The 26,904-nt window shown below is 37.8% G+C and overlaps 1 protein-coding gene across 1 annotated transcript in view; it reads right to left on the bottom strand.

Moving 5' to 3' along the window:
- Positions 1–26,904, bottom strand: part of RAB5B (RAB5B, member RAS oncogene family) — a gene marked incomplete in the record, with an annotated part of 28,705 nt that extends 1,801 nt beyond the window's left edge. Inside the window, 6 exon segments of the mRNA XM_072408576.1 lie at positions 1–2,217; positions 7,987–8,080; positions 10,905–11,027; positions 15,209–15,360; positions 15,608–15,876; positions 26,777–26,904. Of these exon segments, the coding sequence (XP_072264677.1) occupies positions 2,102–2,217; positions 7,987–8,080; positions 10,905–11,027; positions 15,209–15,360; positions 15,608–15,770 (648 nt within the window).

Below are 26,904 nucleotides of genomic sequence, written 5' to 3'. Positions count from 1 at the left end.
TTAACTGGAGCAAGTCTTTTATTTAACCAAAGCTTCGTCATTTAGGAGACAATTGGACCTCAGCAATACATGCTCTTGAACGCTAGCTAACCAGATATTTTTACCCTAGTCTTGTCTTTTTTTTTTATAAGTATTATTCTAATCTGTAGCACACACAAACATCCCACCCTAGCTATAGAAGGAAGGCACATTTCAAGAAGCCCATAAAGCCACCAAAACCAATAAGAACACTTTAACACACAGAAAGGCACATACCTGCCAAGTCACCTGGTGTAAGACTAAAGAGAACCTCATGCCTTGGACCTGGTAGTGGGTGGCCCAATGTTTCTCAGTTACATACATGTATGTTAAGACAGATTAAGTAAAGACAATCTTAAACCACAGGAATGCTGATTACCACTAGTAAAATGTGTGTAGTTGCTCATTTGCTACAGAGAGGATAAGCAGGCTGTGAAAACCCCTTAACAAGTAAAATGAAGCAGACAATATGTATGGATTAACATCCCAACTATCTTTCAATAACTTTCTAAAATAAAGTGCATGCTGCACAAGGCAGCTATTGCTGTAAGCAATACTTTACACACAGGTTTGCAACATTTTAAAACAATAAGTAGAAAAAAAGACAATCAGTAACTCTAATCAAAAGTTAAAAAATTAGGAGAACATTAACATCTATGTGGTGCTTACATTAGTTATAGAGATGATTGCTTAATACAAAATGTGACTTTAGCCCTCCTTACAGTGCTCTTGCTGCATCGGGCATTGCAGGCAGCAAGTTACAGTTGTGTCTCCATAAGGACAGAAACTTTTCGTCTGTGGTGCTCAACCATTTTCATGCATTGACAATTGTGCCTGAACTCCAAAAATGTGTTTTTCTCTGGGTTTTTAGACTCCAACGAGATTTGACTAGGTGGAAAACTTGAAACAGAATATGTAATCCCTTTTGGAGTTCCTAATGTCCATTAGAATGGCATTGCACATATTCATACACAGTGAGCATATACTGTTCACAGATGACTTTACAGCCCAGATCTAGGTTCCCACAGCATTCTAGAAACACTAACAATAAATAAAATCCAATCTGAGCTCTTAAACCGCTGAAAGCATATTAAGTACTGCAACACACAGAACGGTTTCCCACTTTAGGTTCTTGTAAACCATTTTATGTGCTTTAAATTCCACACACAAATTTGTTTTTCATTCATGACAGCAAAATGAATGGATGTTATTACTTCAATAAAAAGTCAAACCTGCTGCCTATAAAATCTAACAGAAAGATACAGAACATAAACTTCCCAAACAGTAGATGTACTCACCCATTCCAGTGCTTACAAAATCAGCATATCTCACAAGCGCCTCTCACATTACCATTCTACACCAACTCATCATCTGTGTTCCTGCAATTGTTCATCTTTTCAGGCTAAAGTGATTAAAAGTTCACTATGAATGGATCATTACCCAGATACAGCTGTCAAACGTTTAGGCACACAAGTTACGCATTTGATAGACAATGCAAGCAAGAAATTGAAGGTTTACAAGTGGTAAGAAGAAGTATGAGGCTCCTGGAAGTTCTACTGAATGATGTGGCTGTAAAACAGAGGGAAACTTAAGATGAAAGTAGATGGAAGCAGAGGAAATTTACATGAAAGAATAACAAAATCAATATTAAAGTCACTATATGCATCTATTATACAAAGTAGTATCAGTTTTTTTTTTTTTTTTTGCTTTTCTTGTTTACTCTGTTCTGAAGGCGAGGTCCCCAGATGCTTTTTATTTGTCACCAAGAGTAGTCTGTGTGTGTTTGTCGGAAGCGTTAAAAAGAACAAAAATTAAAACCCACAATAGTGCAGTTAGCGGGGTGGTCTCTGAGGGCTGCAGAGGTGTGTGAGGTGGAAGGGACAGTTTCAAGCCGGCCGCTTTGTTTCCATGTGTGTGCTGTTATCCACCGGTGAAGGGAAAGAAAGGAAGTGCAAAAGGAAAAGTCCTGGCAGAAGAGTGAAGTGCTGGAAAGGTGTTTAGTTGTAGTTCTGGAGTAGCAGGGCAGGTGCAGGAAGAGGTTATAATCTTATCTTGGTTCCCCATTGCTCTCTTGTCTCCATTGTTAATTGCTGCAGCACTGGCTCTTGTTCTGCTGTGTCTGCTCATGAAGATCCACACCCCGGCTCCTGCCAGCAGCCCCGCTCGTGTTCTGAGGCTCATTCTTTGGAAGTTTCTTAGCTGTTGAATGAAATACAAAAATTAGGAAAAGACAGATACACAATACCAAATTTAAATAAACAATATAAATATAATTCTTTATTGTAACATAGGTAACATATCAAAGTGGTAATGAGTAACAGTAACCAATCAGTAACCTGTACCTTCTGACAAGGATTCCTCTGGGGAAAAAAAAAAAAAAAGGAGCCTAGCGCTGCCATGCTATCCAATGACATTTAAATTTCATAAAATGCTGACCTGGAAGAATCATAAACATCATGAATTCGGATTTGTCTTATGGCAAAATTCAAATTTCAAAACTTAAAAAAAAAGTTGGGTCTTTGATCACCTTGACTGGCCGGGCCGACGTAACTCCTGCCTGTTTATAACTTATGTGTAAAACTATAGTTATAGCCAGGAAACTGACATTTTTATAAAACAGTAAGCCATGGAAACATACTGTACAAATTTCTCACTGTACAAACTCCCTTCAAGCATTCTCATCCTGTACAATTCCTGAGAAGCAGACACATCTGCTAATATACTGCCAAACAGATTGCGTAGCAAGACTGGTGGAAGGTCAGATGCAATATACAGAAGAATAGGAGTGCCAAAGTAATTATTCACAGGAATACCAGTTTGTTTTCAGCGTAACTATTACACATGTATTTATGTCTGCCTAGGAATGTTGTTCACAATAAAAAAAGGATTGAAGGGAAAACATCAGAAGAATGATTAGTAGTTACAAAATAGGCTAATAAAGCCATATATTCTGGAGCACTTTGGGTTTATTAAACCTAAACTTTTTCTACATAGTAATAAACTAGAAACTTCTCCCTTTCCTATGTTGCCCCAGTCATTCAATCTGTTTAAATATGCGTTATAGTAAAGGAGAAAAATGTGATGTTAATTACATAGCAGGTCAGTGGCTTTGAGGTCAATTTCACACTAACCTGAAAAATATCAATAGCCATTTCTACATCATGAAGTGTTAGATGATAAGGTAAGAAAGTTTATAACAGTTCAAACATAAGGTCAGCTGCTGGAAGAATGAGTTTTATCTCTGTCAGACTTCAATAAATTCTGCAAATAATTTGTTGGAGTAGGTCAATGACTGTTCCAAGGCAGGTTTAATCTTAGTGTACACTTACATTGTAATACACATTTTCTAATGTGTTGGACTTCTTTCAATGAATTATAACTTGCCAAAGACATCACAGAACAATGAGACATCCAAACAAAAGCCACATGTTATTTATTTTATTTTTTTAAGGACTTTCTAACCACTCAGTCTCTCAGATGAGAAATGTCATCCCATTTTATTATTCTACCTGGTGCTTTTCAAATGCGGATAGACCTACGGGTTGTATTAGTGCACTGCGCAGCATACATTCATCCTGGTGCTGGAACAGAAATGATCTACCATTGGCAAAAGGAGGATTTACATAATTTCCCTAACATATTTTGCAAGTATTCAGAGATCTTCACCTGCCCAAAACTCAACTTGAGGTTTGAATTACTTAGGCCTACGTCCAATGGTTTATCGTCTGATAATCAGCTCAGGGCCTACATCGGACGAGAATCCAAGGTGTGTACAGCACTCGTCGTCCATCGTCTGGACAACCGCCCTGTCTGATACACGGACGGTGGTCGACGAACAATCTTAATGGAAGTGAAGGGGGAGAGAGCGCAGCAGGGTGCTCCTCCGTTGTTCTCCCCCTGCCCTCCCCATAGAGCAGAACGGTGCTGTATGTAAAGCACTCGTACATGCATCGTGCAGTCATAAGAAAGGGTTGTGAAAGATCTTTTCCAACGACAAATATTGCACATGTTTACATAGCCTTACCCAATTTATGAAAATGAGGGCCGGTATTGCAGTTCAGCAGAACAATAAATTTATCAAAGCTTTCCAAGACTGGTGAAGATAGACTACACTGAGGAACAATTTTGAACAAATTTTTTGTTGACTTCAATTTTTAAGCTTATTTACACTAAAATAGGTATGCCAATTCTAAAAGTGCAGTTAGTTTTCTTCTATCACGTAAGGTTTTTTCACCATTCCCAGTCAAAGGGTGGAACATCAGCACATTTGTAGAGCAAGCCTATTTGGCATATTTCAAAGTTAAACTTGGTGATCAAGATAAGTCTTGAGCCTCTCATAAGGTGTGTAAACAGTGTGTCAAGGGTTAACGGATGTGGACAAAGGGAACACGTGATAAGATGCCATTTGGTATACCAATGGTTTGGCAAGAGCATGATTATGGTGATGAACTAGGTGACAACAATGATGAAGAGTTTGAAATTGAAGAGGACTCTGTTTGTAAGGGATTTGATCAGCATGAGTTGAGTGATTTGGCATGTGATTTGGTACTGTCGAAGAAGGCTTTAGAACTCCTAGCATCAAGACTGCGTGAGAAAAACTTACTTGAAAAAAGGAACTAATGTATTGTTCTTTCGAACCAGAGAAATTGCATTTCTGCAGTACTTTAGAACAGACAGTGGCTTTGTGTATTGCCATAACATACCTGGTTTAATGGAGGAATTGGGTACTCCAATCTATAACTCAACTGAATGACGACTATTCATCCATAGCTCAAAGCGGAGCTTAGAGTGTGTCCTCCTTCACAATGGCAATATATTTGGGTCAGTCCCAATTAGCCATTCAGTTTCTCTTTGTGAAGAATATGCAGACATAGAGAGTCATTGAGTTGTTGCAATATCACCAACACAATTGGGTCAACTGTGTTGACCTTAAAATGGTACGCTTCCTTATTGATCAGCAACGCAGATACACCAAGTATCCCTGTTATCTGTGCATGTGGGACAGCAGAGCTCATGAGAGGCATTGGGTGGAAAGGAAATGGCCTCCAAGATCTGCTCTAAAACCAGGTGATCCAAACAGTCTACATGAGCCACTTGTTGATAGAAAGAATATTGTATTCCCGCCTCTGCACATAAAAACTGGGACCGATGAAGCAGTTTGTTAAAGCTTTGCCAACTGAAGGAGACCGTTACAAGTACCTCATTTTGGCATTTCCTAGCCTGTCATTTAAAAAAAAAAAAAAAAGGCCGGCAGCTCATTTAAGATAAAGATTTCATCAGGACAATGTCAGAAGTAGAAAAGAATACTTGGTTATCATCATTCAAAGCCATTGTTAAGGACTTTCTAATTTCTTGGAAACACACGAGCAAATAATTACACAGAAATTGTCCAGAAACTCTTGGAGAGCTACAAAATGCTTGGTTGCATTATGAGCATCAAGGTGCATTTTCTGCATTGCCATCTTTCTAACTTCCTGGAAAACCTTGGTGCAGCCAGTGATGACCAAGATTTGAAGGTCATGGAAAGACATCAGGGTATCAGGGTAGATGGGATGTACATATGATGGCTGACTATTATTGGAATATCCGGTGGGATTGTACACTGAACACTGAACACTGCAGGAAAAGCTGTAAGCGTAAATTTTTACCTTAACCGCTTACCAGATTAATTTTCAAACCTTTTACTGTAAAAAAAATTTCAAGTTTAACAATAAATCCTTTGTATGAACAAAAGATATTTAATTAAACAGTATATTCAAATTGTTCTGTCAATATTTTTTCATTGTTTATTTTTTGACAAAAATGGAGGGTACCCTGTATCGTAAAAATTAGATTTGATGGCAAAAAACTGGGGTAGTTTCTGGATTCACCACCCAAAAATTAGTAAAAAAACAAGTGTAAGATTTAACTCAACAAAACCTGCATTCCCCTGTGCCATCATAAGTGAACCTGGGTGATTCAGCAAGCTTGGAATAGATTTCCTAAAAATGATTTGTTGTTGGTTGGCAACTGTTTTCAAACCATTCCATGTTTGCTAGAATACAGGTTCTCTCACAATAGTATTATCTCCTCCAGTCTTGGAGAGTTTTGATAAATCAGAATCATTGTATGTGACATAAATCACTCTTCCCTACACTGCATAGCAAGCATTTCAAGAAGAGGAGAACATTTTCTTATAAAATTAAATTGTGAAGTTACAACAGCAGTAAGCACTGGGATATTGAAGGGTAAGAAAGTTCAGGGTTCAGGTGAATAAACTAAAAGTCAAAGCCCAACCCTGGTTTCTGTACCTTGAACATCAATAGGTCAGTTATCCCTTGACTACACTTGTCATCAGTATCTAATATAGAGTAAATTGTTTAACCTTTATCTGCACATAAAGGAGGAAAATAATAAAAAAGTTGTTAAGTTTCAGGTGACAGAACAGCAAAGGTGAATGCTGAATATCTATTATGGGGACATCACAGGGTTCACTAATATTTTACCACTGAAAGCTTTAAAAAGCATTGAATTGAACCTGTCAGTTTATCTGTTTTGCCCCATTAGGAAGCTAACCCTTGCAATGTACAGGCATTGAGAGAAAATCTCTTTAAAGTTCTCCTCTTAGTTGTCTCCAGACAAGTCTCTATTATAGAGAGAGAACTGTAAAATTTAGCATTACAAAGAACAAATGCAAAAAAGAAGAATCGGATACCTCCAATGAGGATAAGCAAGGAGAATAGGCTTTGTTCATTACAGAGGTCTAGCTCTGACTTTGCAGGGGTTTGCACAATCTCTTCAGAGAGACTGCCACCTCCATACAATAAGCAAGGGTCTATGAGAGATGTACTTAAAAAATGGTGAACAGACAGGAAAGTTTATTTTATTGCAGAAGGGACATCACTTGTTCTACACAAATTAGCAGTAGTGCTTGGATTATCTCAATTATCAGGCATATGCACAAGTATAGAGATCTAAGCCTGAGACCCTATTGCTGCAGCAGGGCAAGAATTCCAGCAACCGAGGAACCATGCCACTCATTGACACTAAACTTCTGACCGCATACAATTATACATTCAGTAGTACTTTCTATAGCAATTCTGATAAAAGGATTTTACATGCATGCCATTTCTGCAGATCAGCATAGCACTTTCAGAAACTGCACACTAAACAGCCCTTCTGGTACCTGGATATCAAACCATATCAAATACAATTATCTCTTGATAGTGCTGAAAATGGTCACTTTAGAAGACAATCATAACTCCAATGTATGGAGGGTGATATTACTCCAGAACCCTTGTCCACAACCTGCTGCCCAGAATCCCCTAAAAAGCTTTAACCCATAAAAACAATCTTTTTACTAGATTTTAGTAGTTTAATGGTTTGTGTTACTTCCTTCTCAAATCTTTTATAATGGTTGGAGAAATCTCAAATTTGGCACACATTTTGTTTAATAGGAAGCTGCAAGGAGTACATTTGTGGAAACATTGCTTTATAAAAGGTGCTGAAACAGATCTCTAGCCTCATTTACTGGGTCCCCAAGTCTACGACTGTCTAACAAAGAATGTTCCCAGTCTCCAATTTCTGCTAGAATTCCCAATATGATTATGTACTCATTAGCAATCTGTCTATAGTGTCTATAATGTCCAGTGGCTGCAGTTGAGGCTCCTTTGATCGAGTAAGTTGAACACCAAAAAGTAAGGGTCTAGAATTCCCAATATGATTATGTACTCATTAGCAATCTGTCTATAGTGTCTATAATGTCCAGTGGCTGCAGTTGAGGCTCCTTTGATCGAGTAAGTTGAACACCAAAAAGTAAGGGTGTCACTGGGCACACAATACTAACCCAAAAAACCTAATTATCAAAGGCTTTTTTTGAAAGAGCAGTTAAAGCAGACTTTGCTACCTCTAACACAGTATGATAGCCATAATCTGACATGTTATCATTTGACACAGGTAAATTGATTGAATAGCAAGATTCCACTTTACCTATTGCGAGAAACAGGTCATTGACATTCATGGCTGTCTTGGCCGAGGTTTCCATAAATAACAAGCTGTTGTCATCTGCATATGCCTGGGCCTCCTGAAAAGAAGAAAGGAAAGGTCAGAGCTTTAAGGTTCAATGACCCTTCAGTTCCTTGAAAGGCAATAAAATATAAATCTGTGTAGAAAACTCATATGCACTTTCACACTACAATACATAAAACACCTATGGCCAGCAAACATAATGTCATTTATCTCATTTTAATGAGACAAAATATCATTACATTAATAAGTTATATTTTAAATACGCAAAGAACAGATCACTATATAGCACTGTTGCTGGGTTGTTCTATCATTTAAAAAAAACATAACCAATTTATTTCATTTCACAAGAACATACAAAACACACTGATTCTCACTGAATATCTGCTTGTAACTGCATAACCACATTTCACACAAACAGTTTGCTTTCTTGCACAGCTACTTCCTTGCATTAAAACGGAAATAAAGATTCCATATGTCATTTTCCCTATAGAGATAAGAGATCGAAAGATAAAGCTTGGTTGTTTATATAAAAAATATTAATGAAAATAATAATATTATGCAAATAATAATGATAAAGCAAAATAATAACACATGCTAAATTAGATTTGGGAAGGACAAATTCTAAAACATTTTGCCAGTGGAAGAGATGTTCAGCCTGCCCAAACATCTAGCACTGGTACTTAACATGTTGAGCAAAAAGAAGTGACTTTTCAAGGAACACAGACCTGTGCATATTATATTTGTGTCCTGGTTTCTAGTTAGGGGCAGTGTAGTTTAAGCCTTTCTAGTCCTCTCAATTTGCTTGAATATATAGGAACCAAACATTGACCTAGCAATGTGGGCTTAAACAATGACTCTCCAACAGCGTTCTCTTCCCTTACATCAGAAAACGTGCTTGTGTGACTGTGGGGTGAAATGCGTCACAGGATTTATGTCTGGAGATGTGTTACAAACTGGTGACTACATGCCGATATTGAATGGCAATTTCTAAAATAAATCAACTTAACATTTGTATCCTGAAACGCAGCTTTGGATTTTTGCTTTAGAAGAGGGACAGACATGCTCTCGAGCCTGCACCGGCAGCTGGGGGAATTGTTAGTAACACTGGTTTCTAAGCAGCCCCCCTTTCATTGTTGGTTGTCTTGTAATGGTTTTTTTTCGAAAAGCATTAGCATTATTTCTGCATCACAGAAAATTGAAGTCATCACAAACCTACTAGTTCTTGCAAAGTAGGAGATTTTTGTGCTTACAATACATGCTTGGTTGCTTTGTCTTCAGGTCAAAACGAAGAATCCAGGAGTCTTCCACATAAACATAGTCTGACTAATATCTATGCAATACCACGTGTTTATTTGTCTAAAGTTTAAAAATGTTCATCTAAATTTCCATATTCCCAGTCAATAAAATTATGGGTACATTGAATGGCACAGATATTTTCTTATACAGACATTGCAGTCTGCAGACAGTGCTGGGTCCTATTAGCACAATATCAATCCCCTTTCTTTGGGAACACATTCCTTTGAGATGTGAATGTTTGTACATTATTTTTCCACACATAAGCCATTCATTGTCCAGGACATTTGGATACAAATATGATGATGGATTACTTTATTTAACCATAAAACAAGGTACAGAGGTTACAGAAGGATTCTCTGAACTTATTGATTGTACAAACAGATTAACAGAAGATGCTGCATGTCACTGGACAACAACAGATATCTTTGTCTTTAAAGTGAAAGTAGTCAAATTTTCCTTTTAGCACTCTGCACGAACTTTTAAATAGTGCTTTGTACTGCAGTAAACCACACAAGTATGTAACTCAATAAATGCACGTGTTACTTGTACACCATTTATTTCCAACACACCCTGCAGTATGTATTTGTAGCCTCCACCTTGCGCTTCTATTACACAGATTAGAGGAAGCAGGAAATGATCCCAGAATTTTCTCGACAGCGCTCCTTAGTAGAGGAGGGATTATTATGCCCCCTTTAAATGTACAACAATAGGCGGCATACATGGGGATGTTCCCCCCTTGGAAAAAGGCTGATAAGCCACAGAAGGAAGTAATGTTCCAGAACATGCATGTAACTAGTGAAATCAGAGCTACCGATTTGCATTCTTTTCGCAGGAAAAGCAAAGCAGCAAAGGAAAATAGCCTGGGATTTGAAATTTCATTCAGAATGATACAATTCTTATATGAATGCTGCATGTTTTAATAAAAATAAATAATATTAATAAGTATACAAAGGGAAGGAAAATTACAGCATCTCTCCACAGGGCACCCCAAACCTCTCCACACTTCTTTTATCTGCGTGGTTGCCTATTCGTTAAAGCCAACATTGAAATTACTGGTGATGGTGACCTGCAGTGACAAAGGGGAGCACTCACATGGGAAGAGGGTCCCATGCCACCCTATTGCCAGAAATATTGGGATGGAGGAAGATTATTCAGAGACGAAAGAGTAAGGAAGGTCAGGGGCTTGTAGTGACAAGGAACTATATTACATCACATTAAGCTGCTATACTAACAGTTTAGTAAAATTACCATGCCAGACAATTACATGTGCATTTCACAGTGTAACAGCCGTGCCTTTCTAAGGAAATAACTACCCAAATGTCTAAATGTACCTTTCTTGTAACCATGTCTATGTAATACCAGCAATCACAACATCCCACTCGGAACTTTGTAAGTTATAAAACAAACTAATCCAGCAATTTCCACAAAAAATGAGCAGGTTTTAAGAGTCTGCAAGTAAGTTAGGGGTTTTGTGAGATTTTTCTGGAAACCATTTAAAATAAATGGTTTAAAAAACCATTTAAATAAAAAAAATATTATAATATTATTATTATAATATAAGTATTGGTGGTAGGAGTACTCACTTCATATTCAACCATGCGCTTATTTGTAAGGTCTGCCTTGTTGCCAGACAGAGCGATCACAATATTTGGACTGGCTTGTCTCTGCAGCTCCTTGACCCATGTCTTTGCTCTGGCAAACGTCTCCTAAAAAAACACAAGAAACTGAGAAGGTGAAAAAGAAATCAGCTAACATAAATAACCGGTTTAAAAAAAAGACATATTTTAATGACCAACCACATTCTTACATTACCCACAGTAAGTCATAAATCTTCAAATGATAAAGACTGACAACCTTTAACAGCTATTGGAGATAATGACTCCTATCGCATCTAAGAAACTAGAGAAAATCTTGCATCGCACTAAAGAGAATCAGGAAACTTATTCAAAAATACTAAAATAAAGCAATCATTATAGGAAGACTTTGCAGCAACGTTTCTTCCAAGCACTATTATACATCCCTGCTGCGGTGAATGAGCTTTGTAAAATGAAAGGAAACCATAACAGATGGTAACAGTAAGTTTTATCATTTATAGCCATGCTACAATATATGGTAACAGGCAGAAATGTTAACATTATTTAAAATTCTTTTTATTTTATCTCCAAAAGGGGAAGCATGTAAAGCCTCATTAGCACAGGTAAACTAGCAAAACTGGTAAACTAGAACAAGTTCATATTTGCTGTAATGTTTTAAGTCTCACAGATCCTTTATCAGTTTTCTACAAACCTTATACATTACAGTAAAGGAACATTTTCTACAAGTGCTACAAGTTCCCAACATCTCCTCTCCGTCCTCTTGGTGCCTGGAGGTTGCTATTGCTGCACAAGGTTTGATAAGGCTGCTAAGTGACTCAGCTTTGTACATACACACCAAGCACACAAATGGAGAATGGGAACTACAAATTAAATGTGAATAATAGTGACTGTCACATATGTGTGAAAAATAAGTCATAACATAACCCAGATAAATAATTCAATTAAAATGGTTCTGATACATTCAACCTTGGTAAGACTGACAGGGGGCCATTTTGAGCTAAAATACGGAACCCACAGGAAAAAAAAAATAAGTCCAAATTTGAAATGGCTGAATTTTTAATATATTGGAAGTATTTATTGGAATGTATTGACATTGCATAATGCTAAATCATCCAAAGTTAAGTCAAATCTACACCACCTATGCCGGATGACTTTTAGTTTGCTAAAGCCCAAAGATCAGCTTTAGGACAAATATATAGATTGTTTATTGTAGTACATAGCAAAGAACAAATACACCAGAGGATTAGGTACAAGTCTGCCCAGAGGGAAGATGGAAATATAGTACACTGGTATTACCTATAAGGCAGACAAACTCCACCCAGAATAAGCTGCTGTCACAACAACAGTTACTTACAGACTAATTAAATTATATACCCCATGGTAAAAAATATGTGATGTAGAACAAAATGATGAGTTCATTTACAGTTTTCTTTTAGTCCCCTTGTAAAAAAAAAAAACAAACAAACAACAAAAAAAAAAAAACAACAACCTTTTGATCCTGCCAATAAAGTCCACCTAACATAGCTTCCTTTGATGGTATGACAACAATGTTCCACTGCTACTGACTAGAGTAGAATCGTCACTCAAGTTGGCTATAACTGCTTCTGTTACAATGGAATGACAAAATGTTGCAGGGGATGTGGTTATCCACATTGTCACAGCTCATTCAGGACATTATGAAGTAACAACACTCCATTACTGAAATCATTCTAATATCAGCTGCAGTGTCTGGAAGGGAGAGCAAGGTAAAAGAAGTTGTTTACTTATTATTATTAGTTATTGGATATTGTTAGAAGAGAATGTCAGAAGAAGAAGTCAGTAACGAGTTCTCATTCTGTCTGGTACAAATCTGATTGGAAGGGTAACTTCAGCCACAAGATTATATTAAAATTTTGATAAAATGTTAAGAATTGGGTCATCTGTTAGAAATCTTCCCAATAGATGGGTAAAACGGGCAAACATAGGCAGCAACACTAACTATTAGATCAAAGCAATGCAGATTGATATCAAGTTTTAGGCAGGAGGGGTGGGAATTCTTGCATGCAGCCTGGGTATTACCCACACATGACAAGGAGCCTAGATGATGGAAAGACAGGAAAGGACAGGGCCATGAGAAGAACAGACCAAAGGAAGAGAGTTTGATGATGCTTGTAGTCTACCAGACCGAAAATGAGGTGGGTTCAGGTTAGTGTGAAGAAGAATAGGACTATACAAGAAAGATAATGGAACTGAAAAATCTCCTATGGGAATGTTAGGTTTATCCGATTGCTTCATGAATGTCTTAAACCTAGGGTGCTTTTATCTTTTGAAATGTGAATATACCTTTTCTTGACTTTCTATATGAATGACCTTTCTGAACTATTATGGGTTTATTAAAGACAGCACAGTAATATCAGACTGTTCTCCAGCTGGCTTTGTACGCTAGGAAATTTGGATAAAAAAGGGTGGCAAAGATAATTCAGTTTTATGTGTAATCCATTCTTTTCTGATATCGGCTTTATACAACAGCCAGTTAGGTGCTCCAACAGATGTGTAAAGGATACTAAAGCTCCATCTACTGGATAAAAATAGTATTACAAATATTAACAATTTTACTTTAGTTTTTCACGTCATGAAAAAAAAAAGAATTCCTAAGTTTTAGAGTTGTCCCCAAAATAGGAGAAAATCTTTTATTGGAGTAAATTGTTCTGAGGACAACTCATGAAGTGGGAAATTCCCTTTATTTCCACTTCCTTCTAGTTGTTTCTGGGATCAGGAGCAAATAAAAAATTTCCCAATACTAATACCCATAAACATAATTACAAGTTTTGGCTAGACATACTCTTTAAGCCTCCGGGAGGTCTATGAAAAAGTGGTCTGACATGTCACAGTCTTCCAGAAGTAGGGATACAAATATAATAAAAGATTTTTGGTTACTTTGTATCTACTCTGTTTCATGTGTATGTAGCTGAAACACTTACTAGGCAATACCTCATATCGTCACCCCTTAATAATAATACTAATAAACAATATTAAGAATGTTTAGGTTTTCAATGACAGGATCGTCACAGGTTTTTTAAAAAAAGTCTCTCTTTACTTTTATTGACTTCATTTTACCTGCTATTCATTTTAATTGCAAAGCCAACTGACTTGTTTGTTGTTGTTGATGTTTTTATTCTGTATATGAAGTTTAGTGGCACTTCCTTCAATGTAAAATACTATTCTGTTTTTGCACACAGTTATATTTTTCTTCTGTCACCTTGATTTGCTTTTAATAAAAACTAAATAATCAAAAAAAAAAAAAAAAAAAAGAAATGCTACTGTGTATTTTTCTGTCCATGCATCCGTACAGAGCTACTGTTAAGTTCCTTTAAAACAACATTTCCTGATAGTGGAAAACAGAATACCATGCACTGCCTACTGTCGGAGTGGCAGTCTTAAGGAGGACTCTAATTGACATCACTGATAAAACAAACAGGATAACTGCCTAGAGAGCTACCATGGTGGAGCTACAAGCTCAGTTGTCAAATCAGCTAACATAATATAAACATTTTCTGGTAATAAAGCCAAACATCAAAGTGTGGAAAGCAGAATACCAGCAGTGGACACAATTAACACAAAATATTGGTCACCTTATTTCTTGCTAGTTGGCCATTTTATAGGAGGCTAGGATAAACATATTGGTAAAGATAGCCATTCATTATGCAATATTTTTAATTGATTTTATAATCTTATTTATATTTTGGCAGAATGGTACTTGTAGTTGATTACAGGTATTTTCTGCAACTGATCAAAATATTGATCATATTGAACATATTAGGAAGAGAAAATAAAAAGGAATGAATGATGTATACCTAGCAAAGGTCCAGCTTGAAATGATGCCTACCTAAGTGAATACAAGCCCACAATACATTTCTCAAATATATTAAATACCTTTTAAATCACATGCCTACTTGACTGAATTTGTTTCCAAACAGAGGAAATACACTTAGATTTCTCTGAATAAATCATGAATTCTGCATCCTTTCAGGGGAATTATTTTTACTTTCTGTCTCAAAGATACAACAGGAAGAAAGTGAACCTTTCAAACTAAGGGACAGTCTCTCCTTTAAATGCCCAAATGTAGTGTTCTGCAGGTCACACATTTTTGTACGTTGATGTTCACGGAGACCTGCTAAACAAGTCTTATCTGTTTCCATTAACTAATTTTAGGTGTTTATTTATATTTTCACAAACTAATTTGTACCCCACGGTGTTAAGGTTTGCACTGAGTTTGGATTTTATACAACAGAACACAAGGAAAGCCAAATTACCTGGTTGGTGATGTCATAAACCACAATGGCAGCCTGTGCCCCCCGATAGTACATAGGAGCCAGACTGTGATATCTCTCTTGTCCTGCTGTGTCCCAGATCTCAAATTTTACGGTTGTGTCATCCAGGCAAACCGACTGGGTGAGAAAAGCAGCTAAAGAAAAATATAGAAAAAGAGGTGTCAAATAAACAAATATAGGTTAACAATTATATTTTGTGTATACTAAACTTTTTTGATATAAAAAATATATACAGGGGGTACAAAATTAATATGATTTACACTACAACAAAAGGTCAAAACTTTGATTCTGATGAATTTGTTTTAAATAATATGGACTATATTAGGTATGTTGTAAGAGGACTATGAAATCTACTGGTTAAGATTTCCAGAAACTACCTACCTCCAATTGTACTTTCCTGGAATTCATGAAACTGTCCTTTGACAAAACGCAAAACCAGACTGGATTTGCCCACTGCAGATTCTCCCAGCAACACCAACTTGAACTGGCAGATTTTACTTCCCTGTGACTGACCGTTCGGCCTTGCTGCTCCTCTTCCGGCCATTTCTTCGAAACAAGCTTACAAGGAGTGCTCCAAAGGTTGGGGGAGAGTGCAGAACCCTCTAGGGGCTGTTAGGGAATGGCAGCTGGAGATCAGATGCTGTAAAAGTCTATAAGGTTAAAAAAAATAAAATAGAGGTATAATTTCCTTATAACAATAGTATATTTATCTCTGTTTATGTACAGAATTATTTAAGTATTTGTATTTAAGTTATTTAAGTATTTGTACAACTGAGTAAAATGTAAAATGATGCATGACTGAACTAAAATACTATTGAGGTAAAACCTAGAAACATCTCAAATGTTTATCAACTCCTACAACCCGTTCTGTCAATACATACTCTTCATCAGGTCTGTATGATGGGCTACTCTATGTAAGCTGGATTATATCATTCATCAATTAAAGAATGGTTGTTAAAGGTTTCTAGGTGTTCAGCAGCTCTGCTGTTACAAGGAAGTTGAATAAAGCTTTCAACTAACAGCATTTCGTGCAACATTTTGCTTTGTAATCAGCCCAGAGATCTTCTTTAAAATTTTACTTTAAAGTTTTAAAACATAAATTAAAAACAATAACCACAATATAGCACATTCATTATTATCTAATAATTATAATGCAGCTTAATTGGATTTTCACAAGAACATTAAGCAGCCTATTAGCACTGTGTAAGCAAATTATTACAACATTAATACATGTTTTGGTGAGTAGACTAGTGTGGAACCATTCGCACATTCCTCCATGGTTGCCAATAATACAGAAACAAAGGCTAATTGGAGAAGTTAATCCATTTTGTCCTGTGATCAGGGCCAGCATCACATGGTTTATTCCTTTTTTCCCTACTAAAAAGCAGCAATAAAGCTGGGATTTGTGTGGCAACCTGTGCATGACCAGCTAGACTGATGCCTCCAACTTCTTAGCTTCTGCATGTGCTTAGGGTTAAGAAAGTCAAACAGATTAGTGAAAGTGCGGCCTATTTATTAAAGTCTGAACCAATGCAGGAGCAATACCTTGCCTACAGTTACTCAGACGTTAGGAATGGTGTACTTGGAATAAATGGATAATATTTAAACAATACAAAATGATAGATTTGATCTAGGTAAATCATTTTCTTTAGACAAAATATCCACTAAGAATTTGGCAGATCAACATGGAGAAAAGAAAATTCTTAAATCTCAACAGATATAAAAAGTTAAAAAGCACCTGTATTGTGGAAGCTGTGCCGAAAGAAAACTGGAGGCCTTAAATCAGCAGTCTGACCTCTGTTGGCTTACTGAAGCTGAGCTATTTCTTTTCCTCTGATGACTGGTGGGGTAATCAAGAAGCAACAGAAGAGATGGAGAAAGCAAATGATCAGATCCCGTAGATCTGCAGATACTTCTTATTATCCAGCAAGTCCTCAGGGGAATGGGGAAAAAGGAAAGCAGAGACAATCACTAAACCCCACTCCAAAGCCCCCGTCCTTAAAACTTTGTGTTCTGCCGAGGTGCCCTGTTGCTTCCTCCTTATAGGAAAACAATAGCGTCATTAGCAATCTATTGTTTAGCATTCTGGCACAGCCCCATAATGCACCTTACCTTGTGACATGCTACAGAGTTACATTGTTCTAGTCTGATCACTGGGCAGAGAAGACTGAGAATTTTTTTTCCTTCTACCAGTAGTAGACTCATAGCAAAATCACTCATTTATAGCTAAATGACTACTTTTTACAATAAATACCACATGTAGTTTTTAATAGAAAAAATAAAAAAGATATACACACACACATTGTATATATGTCAGGATAGTACTTTTGCAGTTGTAAAGTTCCAGCAATGTTATATTTAATGGTAAACTACTCTGTTTTTGGAACACTTTTACTATAAGCTTTAAACTAAAGATGTGTATTTTATTATTTTTTTTTGCAGTGTGCACCCATAAAACTTAATGTGAACCCCAAGTCAAACTTATTTGCCACCTGAACAGCCGGCTAACAAATGGAGGAAACAGGCTGATTACTAATCTGGTTTATTTATATTTTGTATGATTTTACACTACAGAGCTTTTGAGCTCTGTAAACATTAGGCTTTTTTTTCCTAACAAAAAATTACACCCTAGAAACATAAAAAAGGAAAGAAGGAAAATATACAAAATCCCTAAATGTTCCCGGTAAACTAAAATTGAGATGGGCAGCTAAAAAGAAAAAAAAAAAAGTCATGAAAATGCACATACAAATTCTATTTTGCTTGCCAAATGATTGGAACATTTTTTTGTAGCCAGTCCTGTTATTTTGGCACAAAGCACATGGTGATTATTTGGTCAGGGCCACCGAATAATACATACCACCCCGCCTTCTGGTTGTACAACGACTGGTGAGGTCAGCCCTCCTCTATCCTCGTGAAAACAAAATACAAGAAGGAATTCTATACTCTGGTACCTACAATACAAGTGTCAAAAACAGCTGAAAGAATTTGCAATTTGATTCCAGTTTACGCCAGACAAACCTCTCCTATACTGGATATCTGCAACTCTGAGCAAAAGCAAACCAGATTTGTAGGACCTGTAAAATGCTAAATAGTCCTTCAAGACATTGCTCAATCACACCAAAACATCAGATCTAAATATTCTGGAGTGAAACTGAAGGGACTATTAAAAATTAGCTGGTTGAGAGTAATACAATTGCAAAATTATAAAACTATTGAAAAAAATATACAGTTGTACCTCCGTTTAAGTCCGCTTTGGAATAAGTCCAACTTGGTATAAGTCCTGTTTGGACACGAAAAATTTTGCTTGGTATACAACCTTTGCTTGGTATACAACCTTTGTGCGAGAACTTGTATGGGTCAAAATGAGTCATAACACTGTGCGCTACCCTTATTTACTTCTCTTGTGACAAAGCCACAACTGCCCACAAGCGTCAGTACGCCAGTTGCAACCATTCAGGCAACAACCCGCTCTATAACTCTCTGTGAATTACAAAGCATCTCCTCCTCCTCCCTTCTCAGGACCAACCTAGTAGGCACTCAACTCTTCTCAGCAAGGTAAAGTGAGGTTAAATTTTCATTTATTTCATCTTATTGCTTTTGTATTTATGTATTTTAGTATTAAGCAGTGTTTAAATTATTTTATACAGCCCCATCAATGTATAATATGCCAATATCAATAGGATTTTTTTCATGGGAATGGATTATTCATTTTCCTTTTATTTCTTATAGGAAAATTTGTTTGGTATAAGTCCTATTTGGTATATGTCCAAGGATCTGGAACGGATTAAGGACTTATACCAAGGTACTACTGTATATTGATATTTGTATATATTTTTAAGCATGTTGTCTTTCCTGTTATGAAAGGACCTTGTTCTGTTACTATTATAAGGTGACTGTCTCTATGTCTCAGCCATTCTCCTGCATCCAATGGTGACTGGAAGCAGCCACATTGATGTACATTTGCGGTGTCTAGGTCCACAATTATCCTCATCAGGAAGTAAACCTTAAGTTGGAATTTACATCTACATTAACAGAGTTAGAAAATGGGAACACAGGGTAGCATGTGGCACCTATCGTAATATAAAGCATGAAAGCATGTGCCAACACCAATAACCTATGTACATCTCTTGAAGTTTCCAATTTACAAATTCAGCATCAGGCACATCACCCCCAAAACTGCCAAGCCTGTGCAGTGTCAGATTTTTCTTTTCAAGTGAACAGGAAAACCTTATAAATATCAGCACAGGCAAAATAGTTGGAAGCAGAATCACTCAGAGCAGCTCTATGAAACCAGCAGACAACAGGAAACCACTCATGGAAGTAATTCATTTCCACCCAAAATAGAGGGAAAGATTTACACCCAATTCACGCTTGTGTGCTGCAGCAATGTACGTAATACGAGTTGTGGTGCCACTTACATTGACTTTGAATTGGTCCCCAATGAGCAGAATGCAACAGACCCAAGTTTTTTACCTGCACATGGACCTGCTTTCATTACCTATCACGACAAACGACTGAATGATGCATGAACAAGTGATGTATATACAGCACCGTATTGCTCTATGGAGAGGGGAAGAATGAGTGAGCATCATCCCGCTGTGCTCGCTCCCCTTCACTTGCAATACGGTTGGTCGTGGATCTGCCAGTACGGATCCATAAACGATGTTGAATGGCTGCTGTACACATGTCAGATTCTCGCCCAATACTAGCCCTGAAGTCTATCTTGATCAATAAATTGCCTGCTAACAGGATTTCCCAAATGGGCCTACCAGCAGCAATGTCTCAACAACCCTCTAGGTAAAAAAAAGCTGTCATGACATCAGGAAAGAGTCAAGCTACCAGGAACCGCCATGTTTGTTCATGGAACACCAGACACACGCACCATGGCAAAGGTAATCACAGCCAGACTGCCAACATCCAACTACTGAATGGTTCACATCTTTACCTGAATCCTAATTTCCAACTTCCCATACACCATTTCCTCCTTGTACCCATCCCATGGAGAACTTAGATCAGGTCTAGATTCAAGTCATTTTAAAATAAAAGCAATGTCCACAGGAAGCAGTTTAGAATTGTTGAACACAAGCATTCTGCTTCATCACGTGAACAATGCCTTCTGTTTCCAAAACATAATAGGTATATTCCCATTTACATTCTCTGCAAGCATTAAGGAACTCAAACAAAGGTTCATTATTTACGCTTTTAAGCTCCTACCAGCAATGATTACTACACCAAATGGGGGAGGGGGTAGCTGTACAGGAAAGTTCTGCACTGCCCTATGAACAGGGCAGTTAAAGTGTTTTCTATTATCAACATTCCGAGATGGCCAGGACCCACTCTAACAGAAGTCCTTCCATTTCTTCATGGACCAGCTACTCCATTATTTTCCCATTACCTCCTAAAGGATTCAATATGCAATATCTAATTGAGCGGCTCCACCAAAGGTCAACAAAATGAATTATTATAGGGATAAGATGGGCTAACACAGTGTTCGCCAACCTTTTGGACCTCACGGACCACTAAATTCATGATTTTGACCTGCGAATCATTAATCTTCATTTTTTTTTAAATAAATACATCTGAAAAATAATGATCTTCCTAATGGTGCCTGACAAGGACTGTGGAGGCTCTGATTCATTGATCAGCTCATGGTTAAGTGAAGTATTACTATTGTTACTGTTATCATTAGTTGTATTATCTTTGTTATTACTAAATAAATGCAAAATATTAATTTGCTTTTTTTCACTCATTATGGGTTTATTTACTTTGAATCTAAGACCAAACAAGAAATGATAGCTATCAAAGCCAAACTATATGATGCCATTAAATATAACAGGTAAAGAAAATACACAGTTAAGGTCATACTTAGCTAAAAGAGCATCTGAGAAATAAATAAAATAAAACAATCGGATGAGAATTGGTATTCGTGGAGCAGGGTGACTGTTGTAATGGTGGAAACAATACTGAAGCCTACGGCTCGGTTTCCTACAACTTAAGACTACACTGACGTCACGCTGCGCCTCTCTTGTTTTTCCGTCTCTAGTACAGTTTGTGAATTTGGTGCAATATAAAGGTGAAAATTGTCATTCAGGATATAAGAATTTATTAGATTAATATTAATATGCAAATAATGTTTTTGTGTGGACCACCAAAATTTTCTTGTGGACCAATGGTTGGCGACCACTGGGCTAACATTCATGTTGAAGGTATAGCAGCTATAGACAGCAAGGCAATTCATATTCTTAGAAGGAGGCTTAGAAATGCAGGCCTTCTTTTTTCTATCGGTACATTTCCTCCACCCAACACTCTGAGATGAGCCTTCAACACAAATGTGGACATAGAGTAAGCCACACATTACCAGCTATGTGTTTACTAAGGTTAGAATTCAAGCAAACAAAAGCAATGAGTTACCAGCTTACTGCAAACTTGTTCAGGATAATATGATTAGTGTACTTTGTGAGCTCTAAGCACATCATGTATGGTCCACGGCACAGGAACACAAAACTAAATCAAGACACCAGCAGTGTGTCTGCAGAAATCTTTCTAGACTCATACAATGCTAAACATTTAAATGTAATAAAAGTACACACTTCAAAAATAGCAAGACATGTACAGAAGAAAGTACTTGCCCCGGGACTAGCACACACGAGCAAATTGGAGGCCTTTCTTGCACTTAATCAACAAACCCAATCAATATCATTACAGAATTCTGCCCTTCAGATTGTGGGGATGGTGGTAAAGCACAGGAAAGATTTTTTTTTTCTCCTAGCCTTAAGGTTGTCTCCACATTTCTACTCACTTGTACCAAGCATTCCAACAGATTCAAAGTATGTCTTTGGTAATTTTGTCTTGCAGTATGTACAACTAAGCTTTCTCCAAGTCCAAGGGCAACTTTTAAAAACCTTCCCAATCATTATGTAAACAAGCCTTTAGGACAAAAAAAAATTCAATGTTTTTTTGAACTTCACATTACTACAGCTGATATATATCTAAACTAAACTATGAGGAAGCAGCTGAACAACAGATAATCTTATCATCCTAGGGAAAAAAAGCTATGTTGTAGTTCATATCTGATGTGAAAGAGACTTAATTAAAACAGATAAAGTTTTAAAAACTCATTTTCCCTTGCAGGAGAAGAGAGAGGATAATATTATTCACCTACTTCCTGTGCCTATGGCTGCATATCGCAGAAGGATAAAAATGCACATTGGGGCCTTCAGTGTTGTTCTTTTATTTGCTATTTAAAAACTGGAGTCTTCAGGAATGTTTCAGATTTGCAGGTATTGCACATTTACACACTGATCTTAAATAGCACCTTGACCAACCTTACACGTTTTTTAGCTCACCAGATATAAACCCTTCTTGTGGTGTTTGGGGGAATTTAAGGTCTGGTAGGTTTTTTAATGCAGTAAAATGTGCTCCCAGCCTATTTAAAATGATTGGACTGCCTTAACTCATCATAATACACATACAGTCTGAACAGGCCAGGCCTTTGGATTTGCCTAGAAAAGTTTATAAATGCCAAAAAACACTAACCCAACCATTTAGGAGCTATTAAATAAAAGTCTATGGAAGCATCTGGACAGCAAAACGACCCAAGAAGCTGCATATGTAGCTTCTAAACAAACATTGTAACCACATGCACAAAAAACATTTGTTTTCATTTAAACTATTTTTGACAAGGCAATTTCAAGCATTTACAGACTGTAGAACCACTTACAAATGCCTAAACATCCTCTAAATTGTGCCTGAGCAGTATGCCTAGAAAGTATATGTCTAAATCTCCACCTGAGAAGTAGAAGTGCACGGTTTGCAATGTAAGCAAGAGTGACAAAGCTAAGCCTAGCCTCCACCAAGATGGTCACCTCCACACAGAGGCACAATGCAGAACAAACTCATGCTGGAAGAACACAAGTAAAAATGATGAATGGCACAGCTGGTATTTTAGGGTAAAGATTCAGTTCATTTTTATGAAAGGGCAACAATCTCATATTTATGGAGAGCTCATCTAATTCTGCACAGTCTAAACCTATCTCGGGAACAAATGATTGTGGTGGTTACAAGAAGTGCATTGTTCTTGAATCATAAATGCCAACATCTGTCAAGGTAAATCAATTCCTCCATTCCTATCCCATTTATATCAACATGCTTGGCAGAATATTGCAGTTTATAGACTACTTGGTCAGTCCTAATGTCTGAGTGTGGGCGGGTTGAGCACGTAGAGAAAACACCAATTCTATTTTACCCATTTAAGTTTGCAGAGTTAATTTGGGCTATGTCATGAGTGATCACTGGTAGTACCTTGCCAGCAACAGATTCAATGGTACTCACCTAAAACTAATGCCCTGCTCCTATGCTGGGCAAATCTCACTGTATGAGCAGCAAAGGAGCAAAACCTCACTGGTTCATCCAGTTCTTTTGGCTTCCTTAGCGATTCCATTGCTGACACCCAGTGATGAATTTACTAGTGACATAGCCTGTAGGGTTTGACATGTGGATCAAAGTCTAAACTTTAATTTTGTCACAATTGCTAATTATTAGTTAAATTACCAAACTGGCTGTATGTGGTAAGTGCAGATGGAAAAACGCTATCAATGTCCAGACCCCTATGCTGAGTACTAAGGTACAGGTATACATGCATGAGTAGGCCTCCATGTTATTCTCAATCTTTTTATCTTAAAGTATACCTAAATCCAAAACATTTTCTACTTTACTTTTTGGAGTAGAGTTAGGCTATGTACACACGTGCAATAATCGTTGTTGGAAAGGATCTTTTATGATCCTTTCCAACGACAAACAACTTATTTATTGCCATCTGCATCTCAGTAATACAATTTCTCTTCACTTCCTGTTCTACAGACCTAACCAGGAGAAAGTAAAGTCACACTTTCATTCCTGGTGACAATTACAGAGAGTCATTCTCCCTAATGGGGTAACTGAGAAATAAAAACCAAAATGGCATTTTATTCCCTCCATTCGATATTCAAATCCTAAAAAACCATTTGACTCTAGTTACAATTGATTGTGCTGCATTTTCTCCTTGAGAGTGTCATTACTCCATGGAAGCCTCTAAACAGACATTTTTAAAAATTTCCTTTTTCTCCGAATTCAGGAAATAGACGCTCACTCTTTTCTACTGAAAAACTCAACAAATAAGGTGTTGTGATTACAGGAAAGAAAACTCCAGGCCTTGTGAACGGTTTTCTGAATGATCCTTTCTCTGTTGCAGTGCACATGGAGCTCAGGGGTGCCAATTGCCCACACAAGCTATAAAAACACGCTGACAAATGCGGGTCATCCTGAAAAAAATTACACCTGAACTTAAGAAATAAAACTGAATCTTTTACTTTTGAGTTTTAATAAGTCACATTAAAACCTGAAGCACAGCTGGATATGCATTTGGTAGAAGCCACCCATACAATACAGGTTGTTATTATATCACCAAGCTGTTTATGTGACATACGGATATTGTTCCTATTACTTGTATATTTATTCTTTACTATAAATGTTACTAAATGGTTACTTACAAAAATTGTTCAATACTATTGGTGCAAAAATATTAAGGTTTGTAAGATTTTTCTTTTTTGAGGTGGGGGGGGGGGGTGATTTGCCAATATAATAAACACAGGAGGTAACACATTCTCTGGAGGCTTACAACCAACTTTAAAGCTGAATCCGAGCCTGACAATCCACCTTGCAGAATACAGGCTCCTCTCTTGCACTAAAATTGCTTACTACACAATAGCAACTTCTCACAATGTGCAACAGAATCTAAACCAGATAGAGCACAGCTCACTTCCTGTCTGGAAGACATCTGTCATCATCTGACATTTTCTGACCCTTTCCTTCCTAGGACTACTGGCCCACTAGGACTGCCTGTTTACCCATGAAGAGTTTTTGATATTTGCCCAACATACAGACTAACATTCACCAATCAGGACATTTTGATGTTTGCAAAACTACTCCTAATAACCAGATCACAGATTAAAAAGGGCTGTTTTTAGGAATCTATGAACAGCACCTGACAGGCCTTTTCTCCCAGTAATGTTCTGCAAGGAGAAACAGGAAAGATTTCAGTTGAAAATATCATTATGATCATAATATGGGGGGAAAGGAAGAACCAAATATAGGCAGAATGAACTGCTACTTAAAGAGAAAGTGCTGCTTTTTGGGATTACACGGATCAATGAGCACAGTAGCACAGTTTCGTGGGGGTGATTAGTGGGGATTAAATAAAAGAACCTCTCTCAATACCCATCAATACAAGATTTTACACTTTGTAAAGCCGCTTTGGAACTTTTTCCAATTGTCACTGCTCATTTCAGGTGACAACAGGAACAAAAGAGCACCGTACAGAGAGGCTGATCAGCAAACTTTAGTTTCTAGTTGTAGAGAGGACAGGAATGAGGTGCCCTGCCTCAGGGACTATAATATTAAGCTGTGGTCCTTTAAGTGATACAGCACAGTGGATCACTAAACAACGTGACGTGACCCCTGGTACGGACCCCAGGGACAATCACAAGTGACACAAATCTAGCAACTTTCCTGACCTATACCAATTACAACTGAAATAAATTTATTATAACGATCTAAGGCAAGGAAAAAGTCTACCATAGTATTTGTCGGGATGCAGTTGTGTTTAGGCATCCAACATATCTCCCCTCCTATTGTGTGTAATTTCCCCACCTCCTAGATTGTAAGCTCTTCGGGGCAGGGTCCTCTCCTCCTGTGTCACCGTCTGTATCTGTCATTTGGAAATCCTATTTATTGTACAGCGCTGCATAATATGTTGGCACTATAAAAATACTGTTTATTACTAATGTTTAAAATTAATAAAAGGTACTTTGTTTCTTTGCAGGATTTTTTAGTGATCCAACTTTTCAGTAACTACCCAAAAACAGGCGGGGGGTTACTGAAGAGTGTGGGGTGGCACTGCCATGGCTTGGTGTATATCATTGGCCCAATACATATAACAGCATCTTCCCAGCCATCACCTATATGACAGGTAGCATTAGAGGATCACAAGGTGCCCCCGGGGGGTATGTATAGTTGGGGTACCATCAGGGGTATGTATAGGTCGGGTGCCCCCGGGGGGTATGTATAGGTTTGGTACCATCAGCCGTATGTATAGGTCGGGTGCCCCCGGGGGGTATGTATAGGTTAGGTGCCCCTATGTACATTGTATACATTCACCCCAGGAATATACCCGGACTAGGAGTGACCATTATACCCCAGCTTGTTGTGTATTTCCTGGGAGAAGCAGGGGGCCTGTGGGTGACAATCATGGCGGTATTGTGGTGACACCTATGCGGAATGATCCCCCTCCTATACACACTATGGGGCTGATGACAGGTATGACGGGCAGGCCTGGGAGGAGGATGACACAGGGCCCGGTGTCCGGGGCTGGCAGTGCTCTCAGCTGCCCACCCAGTCACACAGTTGTTGTGCAGCGTCAGATTTCTGGTGGAAACCGCAGGCCTCGCAACCCGGGACAGCAAGGTACGGCGGAGGAAAGGGGACTACAGTCACTCTTCATCCGGCGGAAATTACCTGATAACGGAAGCCGCTGTCTCCAGCACTCGGTCCGCTGTGCTCCGCCTGGACGGACAGTGTAGCTTGGATTCCGGGGGCCTAAAGGACCTTTGCTGACATCACAATCATGTGACAGGGCTCGGGGG

The sequence above is a fragment of the Pyxicephalus adspersus genome, chromosome 1 (assembly GCF_032062135.1).
Source record: "Pyxicephalus adspersus chromosome 1, UCB_Pads_2.0, whole genome shotgun sequence".
NCBI classification, from domain to species: Eukaryota; Metazoa; Chordata; class Amphibia; order Anura; family Pyxicephalidae; genus Pyxicephalus; species Pyxicephalus adspersus.
This window is presented reverse-complemented; position numbering and strand designations above follow the sequence as displayed.